Source organism: Protopterus annectens, chromosome 5.part1, assembly GCF_019279795.1.
Source record: "Protopterus annectens isolate FY-2018-M chromosome 5.part1, PAN1.0, whole genome shotgun sequence".
Classification (NCBI taxonomy): domain Eukaryota; kingdom Metazoa; phylum Chordata; order Ceratodontiformes; family Protopteridae; genus Protopterus; species Protopterus annectens.
The window spans coordinates 434,940,799-434,953,626 of NC_056736.1; the positions used below are offsets into that span (position 1 = coordinate 434,940,799).

General features: G+C 36.1%; 1 protein-coding gene across 1 annotated transcript; it reads left to right on the forward strand.

The window, feature by feature from the left end:
* Window positions 1-704: 704 nt before the first annotated feature.
* Window positions 705-1,334, forward strand: LOC122803211 (olfactory receptor 52E8-like). Its single transcript, XM_044072818.1, has 2 exons — window positions 705-795; window positions 1,150-1,334. Exons 1-2 carry the CDS (start codon window positions 705-707, stop codon window positions 1,332-1,334), a joined length of 276 nt encoding a protein of 91 aa, XP_043928753.1.
* Window positions 1,335-12,828: the final 11,494 nt, after the last annotated feature.

Genomic DNA, 12,828 nt, shown 5'->3' on the forward strand with positions numbered 1-12,828 from the left:
AGAAGCAAGTAAGACATGTTACAAACAACATTAACAGTTTTGTGTTAAGCTAATAAACTTGATGCAAGTATCTCACCAGATGTCTCATATAGCAATAAGTGTACATACTAAATAAGTGCATGTATCTGTGCTTACCTGAAGTGTTATATATGATGCTACTATACTGTTCTCCTGCTGCTCATTTCTGATATATTTGCAACCATTATTGAATGTTTTTGACCAAACAACACATATTAACAATTTTTGTGTTACAAAGGAAAATGTTTACATATTGTATACACTTTTCAAAGTTTGATCTTATTCATTATTCTGTACTCTGTAGGCTGGCTATGAGTTTCATTTCAGAAACCAAAGAAAAAATAAGAAGAGAATAAATAATGCAAAATATTTCAGCTGGAACTATATTTATACTGACTGGATTTGATAAAATTGAAAATTTTAAGTATTACGTTTTTCTAGGCAGTTTAGTGTTCTACTTCGTAATATTATTTTGCAACACATTTCTCATTACTGTGATTGTTTTAAATGAAAAGCTCTATGAACCTATGTATATTTTTGTTTGCAATTTGTGTTTAAATGGATTATGTGTGAGTAATGCAATCTTTCCAAAACTTATGGTAGATATTCTTTCAGAATCAAAAACTATCTCTCAGGCAGGATGTTTAATTCAAATGTATTTTGTGTATACATTTGGTTTCAATGAAATGTCATTCTTGGCAGTAATGGCATATGATCGATATGTTTCTATCTGTAACCCTCTGAAATATGTCAGCCTTATGACAAAAATGAGACTATGTATCCTTTTAATATTACCTTGGCTATATTCATTTTGCATTGTTATGACCTTCATTTTTCTAGCCCTCAGATTTCCACTATGTGGTAAGTTTATAGCAAATATATGCTGCAACTCCAAGACCTATTTAAAGTTATCATGCAGTGATGTATCTGCTAACAATATATATGAAACATGTATGTCAACAATTCATGCAACCACCCTGATTATTGTTATTGTTTATTCTTATGTACAAATCTTTAAGGTTTCTTATCGGGCTTCCAGAGGTGCTATGTCTAAAGCTCTAAATACCTGTATAACACACTTACTGTTATTGTCTATATACTTATTTGGTGGCCTTATGGTATTTTTTCAAGCCCGTTTGGGAGGAGTAGATACCTTAAATTTTGTGGAACTCTTTGTGTCACTTGCATGTCTTATGCTTCCTCCTCTATTTAATCCACTAATCTATGGGATTCGAACTCAAGCAATAAGAAAAAATATACAAAAAGCAATTAAAAATAAGATGTTTTGCCCCAATGTCATTATTAAAAAGAAGTAATGATTCATATTTTTTCTTTCATAATTGGGTGAGCTAAGTCTGCTACTGCTGTTTTTCACAACCTAGGAAATAATACTAATATAGAACCAGTAGTGCAGGTAGAATGAGTGATTAATGTAGATATATGTTGTTAACCGATCAAGGAGAGAATCCTGTAGAAATTAACGCACATCACATATTTATATGTGGTAGGTATATGAACTTACACTATATTAGTAATATTGAAACTGACATTAGCACACGTCTTATGCAATTCTTGATATTACAGGGTACAGGCATTGTGTCTAATTACATATCACTTTATATTATGTTCCATATAATATTAATATTAGTATGATAAATGTTTCCTTTATATAAGACTCACTATCATGCTTAAAGCATAGATAAACTGCTCCTCTTGTAAAACACCAAAAGATTTTACCCTCTCTGGTTACACGATTTGATGTCTGATTAAATGAATCCCTTTCTGGATCCCTAAAGATGCAGATGCCTAACACACAGCAGAAAAAGTCTTTGAAAGATCTATCAGTTAAGAAAAACAGATAGTTTGCATAATAAATGATAGAGCAAAAAGAAAAAAAAACATGAATCCATCATTAATTAAACTTATATGAGAAGTAATTTGGTGACTGTGGAGGGCTTAAGACATGAAAAGTGCTTCATCATTTGATAATTAGTATTTAAACTTGAAATAAATATTTATAATAAATCACGTGAAGAAATTACTTAAAGAACACAGAATATTATGCTGAGATTTGTTGCCAACAGTTTAGCATTCATCCTAGACTGAATTTGTTACCATTTTTCACTTGCACTAAATGATTTCCCTACTAAGAAAGAATATCAAAGTGTTCTGGACATAATTCATAATGTAAGTCAACATAATGATGCCACAAGATTTTGCAGCGGAGTACACTCATACTAGAATCCTTCATTGTCAAGTACATTCATGCTTTTGCTGTCATCATCATCATTCTTTTTTTGTTTCTTCAAACTTCAGTAAGATTCAACTGTTTTATTAAATTTTAGTTATTACAGGACACAATTGCTGGGTCATAGAAGCTTCTATAAATGCCAATCGTTAACATCTTACTGGTTTGGATGGTTTATTTTCAGAAGATGCAGTTAGTGTTACATCTCACTTAAATGAAATCATTAACAAAACATGTACATCTTCATTTTAACATGATGCTTATTTATTTATTTATTTATTTGTTTGTTTGTTTGTTTGTTTGGTTTGTACAATGGCCTTATTTGACACTATGTTCTGATAGTATTATTCAGATGTTTATAACTGCACAGAAAATCCTGTCAGTCTAATTTCTCACCATTTCTATATGATGGAACACCAGTTTATAACAAATTGTTATTCTCCCTACTGAAATGTCGACACTCATAATTCAAATGTTGACAGACTGAAAAAAAAAGAAGGAAACTGCAGGACAGCAAATCTCAAGGACTGTTCTTCTCCTCTGCACCCCTGAGTATATGTATCTATATCTATATCAATATATATATATATATATATATATATATATATATATATATATATATATATACACACACACACACACACACACACACACATATATATATATATATATATATATATATATATATATATATATATATATAGATATAGGCAGATAGATAGACAGATAAATAGATACACCATCTCTGATATCACCTTACCTCAGAGAAAAGGGGATGTTTTGAGAAATGATCACCTTGGACTTGATATATACAAGTCTGTTTTTAACCATTCAGTCTCTGTACATTTCAAATGGTTTTTGCAACTGCTCCTCTCTTCCTGAGCTTCTTTTAGTTCTATATGTTCTATATGCTTTTAAGGGATTTATTTTTATCTGAATTTGTTATACTTTATGATTACTGGTTCCATTTGTCAAAGACCCTCAACAAAAGTTAGCATTTCCTCATAGCCAAGGTGAAACTGAATCCCTTACTTTGAAAATTATACCCTCTTTTGGTTTGGAGATTATATCCGCCTCTGTCCCTCATCTATCTGCATCAGGTAAATTCCCTTGCAGGCAACCTGATGATTTCTGTGAGCAGAAATCATGCCCAGTCTCTCTCTTCTGAGGACTCTTTGACCCAAACTGTCTTATTTCTAGAAACATTTCATTTTTTCTATCCCTTTTCCATATCAGTAGCTCTTGTCTGAACTCCTTCCAGTTACTAGAATTCTTTCTTCTTGTATGTCCCTTAAACTGGACACAGAGAACATGAAAGCAAGGTGCTTTATCTGTTTAGCTGAGTAATACAACCAAGCATAATAATCAGATTACAAAGAAGAAGTTAAACTGTATTCTCTATGACACACTGGAGAGCTTTTGAGGATATAAAGAATTCTTGTAAAATGCAGTATTCTTTGAGTTTTTTTGTTTTATTTTGTCATTGGAAATGCCTCATCATTGCCAAAATTCAGAAGCACAGACTTTTGCTTTATTTCCGTTACATAACATTTACCTGTACAAAAATCACAAAGTCTGTGATTTGAAATTTTCATCTGCCTATAAAAAGAACCCAAAGAACAAACACAATGCTTGCATATTAGGTGAAACAGAACCAGGAATCATGGATCCTGCACAAAATTATGTGTCTCAGTTTTAGCATTGTGTAAAGAAACAAGACAAATAATGAGATGGCTTTTAGTGTCCAGGACCTTTTAGTGTCCATTCCCATTCCCAAGTGTGTACATGTGTTCCATTATTTTTTTTCTAGCCACTAAATCTATATTTTTTCCTGAACTTCTTTCCACAAAACAATAGCTGCCTTCAGTGTTCGATCTCCATGCCTCACCCCTGCAATTAGCACTCTACAACCCCTTTAAAGTTACTGACATCACTGAAGCTAATCACATGGATAAGACACCAAAGTAGGTCTAGCAATCTTGTTTCTCTAGAATATATTGCAATCTTCCATACATAACTATGAAATGTTACCTCATGTTATCAAACCTCTACCAAAAGAAATGTTATGAACACCTTTGACTGTACACTCAAATAGGGTCAGAATTTTACTGAAAGTTGCAATAAGCATTCCTCTGCCTTTTCCAGAAGTCCAGTAGCTGCAGAATTTAAAAAAGCTCTTCTATATATAATATCTTACACTGTAGATGTTTTTATTCACTGAGTAGCACATAAAAAGGTCAAAGTAATAGCTCAACTTCAGTCCAGTGATTCCTGTCTCTAACATGGAATACTTTGCTTTTTGGTTTTCTATAAGGTCAGTTTATGTGGTTGTTGACCACAATACAGTACTCTAAATGCTATTGTCCTGTATATTCAGGCTTTATGTAAAATTCTCCATATGCCTTTAAGTCTTAGAACTTGAGTGCAACTTAACTGAGAATCTACACTTGTTGTACTGTCGTTCTAAACATGTGTTTATCCTTAGCCACTAATATATGTACTATTATCCCAGGGAATCACTGCAAATGAAAAAATATTATCCTAGCAAGCTTGGCAGCAAGCATGAATAAGAATATAAACTACAAACAGGAATAAAAATCCATGAAAACATATCACTAACTTTACCAAGGGAAGACCATATCAAACAACTCTTAATGAATTTCTTCATTTGTGAACTGGCATATAGTACGGAATTATAATGATAAGATACGTAAGGAAGAACAGCAATTATGTGGTTAATTAAAAAACAAAGGACAACTTAAGAATACCTACATTAATAATGCAGAGACAAGTAGGATTAACTGTCACAAATGCATATCACTGAGATGTTAGTAATTCATAGACGCATTTCATCCTACACAAGGGCTGTTTGCATGTTTCTCAGCAAAGTAAAGAGTATTTCTAATAAATATAAAGTAGCTGTACATCCATATGACAGCTAGCACAGAGTGTTATGCAGCACATTAAAATGCATGCAAATGTAGATGTAAGTGATCACACATGTTGAAATGAATGCATAATAATATGCAAAGGAAGCAAATAAAAATGTCACAATTAATAGATATCAACACAGAGGCTGTGGAGCATGTTTATGCAATCAAACAGAAAAATAACACAGCAGCAGCAGCTAACATGGTATAGGATCATAAGATCATAAAAGTTACAAAGCAACGGAGACATTATGCCATTTTTAGTCTGCTAGTATGCACCCTTAGGCTTTGCTTTTCTTTTAAACTCATACCAGGGATGAATTTATGATTAACCATCCAGTTTTCCAGCACCTTTTTAAATGCAGGTAGTATGTCACACTGCTAAAACTGGAGAGAGAGTGTGTTCCACAGAAGGCGTAGGTGCTGTGTAACAAATCTCTCTCTTCTCCTTGTCTTTTTTAATTATTGTAGTAGATTTAGGTCTCTGGCACTAGTGTTAGCTGGCTGTTTAATTTATTGATGTATAAGAGTTCTTGGACTACTGGAGTCCTTATAAGCAAATATAGTTTGCCACTAAGGAGTGTATATGAACTGATCATAGGGATAATGCCTCTAGTCTTTCTTTGTAGTTCAGATCTTTCAAGCCCATGATATTTTTATTTATATACTTCTGGGGTATTTCCAATTTCTTGATATACTTAGCAAGGTACATCTTGAGGGGGGCGTCATATTCAGTGATGGGTCTAATCAGTGCAGAGTACAAGGAAGCAAGAACATGTTTTCTGGAGGAAATACCTTTTGCTATGAGCTGTATAAGGTAAAATGATTTCTAAACCTTCATTGTAATGTGACAGTCAAATATGTGGGAGCTGTTGATTCAAGTACCAAGTTCTCTCACAACCTTTTCATTTTAAAGAGATGCCTACCAAATGCCACAAAATTGTACTTTTTGTCATTGATTTTCTAACCATTTTTATTTCACGTGACATTGATGAATTTAAGCTCATGTTCGAGTGGCTGTATCTCTGTCCCCGTGACTTAATGATAATTCCGAGTTTACAATCATCTGAAGACTTTGTTAACCTGAGATCCTTATTTGATAGGAGGTCTGAGGAGCAGATACCAAATGGTATAGACCCCAGCACAGATCCCTAAGGAACTCTATTGGTCACCTTCCTGGCTTCAAAGGATGCACCTTGTAATCTTGATTTGTGAGTCCTGTCCATAAGCTAGTTGCCTGTCCACCTAACCACATATAGATCAATTCTGATCTCCTTCAGCTTGTTTATTACATTTGCATTTGGTATGTCAAATGCCTTGGCAAGGTCAAGGTACACTGTGTGGACAGTGTGCCCACAGTCCGTGGTCTGAGGAACCCTCTCAAAGAAGTTCACAAGACTCATTACATAGGATCTACCACTGACAAAGCAAAACTACTGGTGGTTGAATCTGAAAAGATTTTTGATATAGTTAATTAGATAAGTTATAATACATTTCATGGCTTTGCATACAAAACTCATTAGGCTGATTCCTGGAATCAGTGAGGTTGATTCCTGGGATCAGTGCTGGAGTTACCCTTGTAGAGTGGCATCACAACAAATGTGTACCACCCCCATGGGACAAAATCAGTTGCCCTATAAATGTGGATACCATGGTATGAATGTCTCTTACCATTTTAGCTAGGGGACCATTCAGTGACCATCGGGAGATACACTGGCTTCTTATTTATTTATTTAACATTTGTTGACTGGGAAAGTCTGACTAAGACAGAGCCTATTTTAAGTTTAAGCCCGTGGAGAAACATCTATTTGACTATATTGGTTTTGCTTTAAAATATTTGCACAAGTGCTTAACTAATGTTTAATGTATTAATTGATTTGTAATCTAATTAGCTATGTGGCTAAGTATACCTATATAAAGGTGTGATGAGAGGTTAGTATCCAGATCAGATGAAGTCCATGTAGGATGAAAGCACTTATCTAGAATATAAACTGGATTCATGTTTAAATAAAGTCTGTTTTAAATTGCTCTGATTCGCCTCAATCATTTCTGAGGAGCTGGGTGGTCAGACTAGATTTTGGTTACAAATATGATGTGTTGAAGACATGCTGAGACATGTGTGCACACCACACACACATACACACACACACACACACACACACACACACACACACACACACACACACACACACACACACACGCACACACATGCACACACAAACACACACACACGTACACACACGCACACACACACATACAATACATGTAGACAAGTGCCCTCGTCCCAAAAAATGGTGGTCATGTGTTTTGAAGATGAAATAGGCTATGTTTTGGAACCATGGTTCAATGCCATGATGTGCAACCATGAAACCATTAGATGTGTTTCAACACTGCTTGTTCATAGATATGGAATATGATAGAATATGTGTGAGCTACAGAAGGTGTTCCCTGATACCTGGATACATCTAAGGGTTACCCCAGTACTTGTCTAATAAAACCAACAAGATGATTTTGGTCTGTGTCATGCTCCACAATATGACATTATGTTGGCAGGCTTGATATCTTGACTATGTAGATGTATTACACCGGCATCAACAGCAGGATTAGGTGTTGCCGCAGTGAATCCCAGGAAGTAATGAGTACAATATGTGGCAGCATTGATAAGGAAGCAGTTTCTGTTTAACAACTTTATATCATGTTATTTATGTTGCAACATAGTAAATGTGATGCTTGTAGTGTTGCCATCAGATTATGCTTAGCACATGATCTGGTCTCTGTGTGCATGTGATGGAGGATGGCATGCGTCACAGTTATCATTTGCACAGGGTACTAAAAGACACAGTATCACAAAGCTCTCAAGACAAACTGGGACTTCTTGTGTCTGGAATCACTACTATAGATCCACACAGCAAAGTTCCTTGGAGTCCTGCTTACAGCCAAGGCAGAATCTGATTAGATATCATATACCTGTAAACGATTCACTTGTTTCTGCTCTTATTTCACAATTTCTTACATGTGTAAGTGTGCAAAAGTTCAAGTAAAGTACATATCCATGGGGCCCATGATTGTTGGCTCTTCAGAATTTTCACAGGGTAGAAAGTCTGAAATAGAAGCAGTACCATAAGAAATAAGTTGTAATAACACTTGAATGAAATTTAGTTAGCAACACAGGCAAGGCAATGTACAATTATTGGCATGTTTACTTAGTTATAGTAAGAAACAGCTGCTGCCAGCACCTACCCAGAAAAACATTCAGGGGTACATTCATTGAGAAGAACAAGTGAATTTATTCCAGGTTCCCATCTGCTAATATGTCATTGTTACTTGATTAAGGCAAAGTTGGAACTGTAACATTTATGGCCCATGCAGGATCCCTATGAGAATCTGACCGAGAAACTGTCCCTTGAATTCTTTGCAGTGACAACTCATCAAAAATAAACTCATTGAAGTCTGTGGGTCTAACTGAAAAGAACATAATTTTTGCAGGGACAAGATATTGCTCTGCATATCCCCATACTTTACTGTATTAATCCCATAACCCAACATTTGCACAACTATGGAGAAAAGAAAGTCGCTCCGTATCTTGTTCTTTTTCATGTGTACATTCTCTTAATGACTCTTTTATAGTGTTTACTGAAAACAGCATGTTTTAGAGATCTGTCACATTTAAAGTATACTTACTTCCTAAGCAAACTAGTCGAAAATGTATTAGCAAAACAATCATAATTTGCTGTAATTCTAGAGTTTTTCTCACTGTTTCTTCCAATGATATTATTTTGTATAATGCTTGATGGAGTACAAGATTTTCATTTGATGGTCCATTCATATATGGGTTCCACAATATATACCACATAAAATTCTATTTTTTAGCATGGCTGTTAGTCTTCCTGCAAAATTAAAGTTCTCAGCAGCACTGCATATTAAGCCAAAATCCATTCATGTCTTATTTGTCTCTCTTAAGAAACTCAAAATTGTCTAGCCTCAGGGGTTTGGGATTCAAAAGCAGACGTCTACAAAGAATTCTGCAGTGAGTGCAATTTATTTAAATGATTTATTGAATCTTTCGGGGTACTAAAAGACACCCAATAGTCAGTACATTTGCCATAGATTATATTCAGCATATCAAAAGCATTTTGTCACTTAGAATATGAGTAAAAAGTGCTACTCTTTCAAAATAGGTTCTCCAGTCTGCCAAGATAGCATGAAATGCATTAATATGTTCACATCGCTTAACCATTTTAAAATTATAGCCACATCTACCCATTTAGTTTCTTCTGCTGTGAACAAAGCAGGTGTCTAAGCACATACTTATATATCACACAAAATATCTATGATTTTTACACACACACACACACACACACACACACACACACACACACACACACACACATATACACACACACACACTCACAGACACAAACACATTCACACACACACACACACACACACACACACACACACACACACACACACACACACACACACACACACACACACACACACACACACACTCACAGACACAAACACATACACAGGCATGCAAGCAGGCTGTATTCTTAATTGCAAAAACGTATTTGCTTTTATGTTTACTTACCAGTTTTTTTTTTTTTGAACTATTGCCCTACACTTTTGTTTTCAGATTAATGGTGTGCTTTGAACCAACATACATATCCTTGCCTGGTTTAGTCATAGTGTTGAACCCAGATTACCCTTTACATCTAATCAGGTAACAATGAATACTTTGACATTTTACAGAAGTGTGTAATCAGTGATACTGGAAAATTGCTAAGTTCTGCCTTTATTGGTTGAGTTTCAGACTAGACTGCTGCTCTAATGCACCACTTGAATTCTAGCCAATAATGCCACCAGTTTCTAATACATGAATTAATACTGAGCACTGACCTAGTGTCAGCCCCTTTCTATAATGTGGTGAGAGGGCCACACTGGGAGTATACATAGAATTGTCCATACAGTTGCCCAGGTTAAGCTTAAAATGGGTCACAGAACTAATCTGCTTAATCTCTTAGGGAAGTCAATATCATAAAAGAGGTATTCACACTGAAAGATATTTATCCTCCCAGCAGGTCTTATTTGTGTCTTGATGGAAGCTTAGGTGTCTTGAGCAGATATTTAGGGTGGTATTAGTTTTGTGGATGTGTATGTGGTAACAAAGGACTGGATATTTGAAGGATCTATATGCAAGGCAGAGCTTTCCTCTCAATAACTGGTAGGAAATGGAAAAGAAGGCAGTTAGGATAATTTAAGGAGGACATGCTCTTGATTTTTTTGGTAAAGAGGTGTTGTGGTCTCTCAAGATGGTTCATATACCTAGTCAAGTACATAAAAAGTGAGCATTATATTCTATTATCAGTTTGATAAGGGAGGAAAAGAGAGGGAGGATGACATCCTTCGATTCAGAAGATATGCAACAGGTGATTAATCTGGTTATATACCAGGATTTCCAAGCAACAATGGCCACATGTTGGTCTACAGTTCATTGTCAATGAATGTGCCCAAGTCCTTGATGACTGAGTCAATTTTGAAGGGAGGGTAACCTGTGTGATAGGAGCAGTAGTGCCCAGGTTTGCCAAAAAACAAAATGCTACATTTTTTGCCATTAAGTTTGAGACTGTCATAGGATCATAGGATCACAGGAAGTTACTAGGCTACTGACACAGAAGTCATTTCAAGCCTAGCCATTTCATCTTAATGTGATATCATAGATAATCTAGTCAATACCCAGGATTGTATTTAGTAATGATTGCCCATGTCCAGAAGGGCTGTGGGTGCTAACCCTGGTAAGAATTTATGGTGCCCCATCCACTCGCTCTGGTTTCTTTTGAACAATGTCATAGAGGTGCTCTGCTTCGCATGAATTGGCAGCCTATTCCAAAGATGTGGAGGTCACTGGGAGAAGTCCTTCCAGCACTTCCTATTCAAGTTGCAGGCCATATTTAAGTCCCTGGAATGGGTATCTTTAGTCCCGTTTGTTTTACGAATGTGGAACAAATTCATTGGGTCGGAGATTGCTCTTTAAGCCAGGCATAAGTCTCCTCTATGAAGTCTATACGATACTGAGTATAGTGACTGGGACTTTAGCTGGTCCATGTGCTGAAGTCCCTTGATCTTCTTAGTTAGAAAACTCTGAGGTCTCTCTCATTTCTGCAGCTGCTTTGTATGGTACATGCCAAAAAGGGCATTATACTCAATTATGGGCCTGATTAGTAATTTATTTATTTATTATTATTTATTTATATTTGTTGACTGGGAGTGTCCGACTGGACGTAGGCCCATTTTCAGTGGAGGCCCGGGAAGAAAAGCTCCACAGTTAAAATAAACAGACAGTAGTTACATTGGATTACATAGCGATTAACAATTTACATAGCAATTAATTACAACATATTTACAGATGAAGAACATAGCACATCAGTAGACAACTAGAATCTTTATCTGTGAAGTACATAACAGACATTAACAAATGTTACAATAAGAAGTTCCTGCTGTATAATAAGTACTAGGCTTATGAGCATCTGAGCTTGCTATAATCAAGGTAGTTAGTGGAGTGGAAGGAAAGGTAGTGGTTGGATGGGATGGGTGATAGAGTGGGAGTTGCAAGGGCATAGCCAGCATGTTTTTAGGTGCGCTTTTAGTAAAGTTTTGAAGTGGGTGCATGATGGTATGGAGGTAATTGTGGGTGGGAGGGAATTCCATAATTTGGCTATGGTGCAAGAGAATAGTGCTTCACCAGCAGAGTTATTGGCTTTAGTGATCTGCAAGTGATTTTTCTTGCTGGATCTTAGTGGTCTGATGGTGCGATAGGGTTGGAGTAGATTCTGGAGGGATGGGACATTTAGTGGATGGTTTACTAGTTTGTGGGCGAGTGAGAGTTGATACCATTTGAAGGAGGTGAGGGAGTTCAAGCCAGCCCAGTTCAGCAAGTGAGAGACAGTGGTGACTATGGTAGGATGCCCCTGTGGCGAATTTGGCGATTTTGTTGTAGTAGGTCTCTAGCTTGTTTAGATTGCATTGCCTTAGGTTGGTATATATATTGGAGAGGCATAAAGTAGGGTGGCGATAAGGTGGGAATTTGCTATTGAAATCTTTGCTGCTTTGGTGAGAAGTTGCTTATTTCTGTATAACGCTCCTAGTTTTTTGTGGACTTTTTTTATGGTCATGGATATGTGAATGTCAAATTTTAGTTTGTCTATTTCCACTCCTAGTAATTTGGTGTGTTCAGTTGGGTATATAGTGGTGTTGTCTTTTGCTGTGATGTTAAAGTGAGAGTTGTTTTGAGTATGTTTGGTGGGTTGGAAGATGAGTAGTTTAGTTTTGTTTGGGTTGAGTATTAATTGGGCATTGGATAACCAAGTTTCAACAGAGGAAAAGGCTTCCTGTGTGACTTTTTGCAGTTTGGGTAGGGACTGGGCTGAGCAGATGTTGGTTGAGTCATCTGCGTATTGTATGAGTGTGCCAAGTTTGGTGGCAGAGGCTAGATTATTGGTGAAAACAGAGAAGAGTAGGGGTCCAAGGATGAATCCTTGGGGAAAGGATTAGTGATGAGTATAGAGGGGTTATAACCTCCTTTGCTCTAGAGGTGATGCCTTTGCTAATCAAGTGTGCTACATAGAAAGC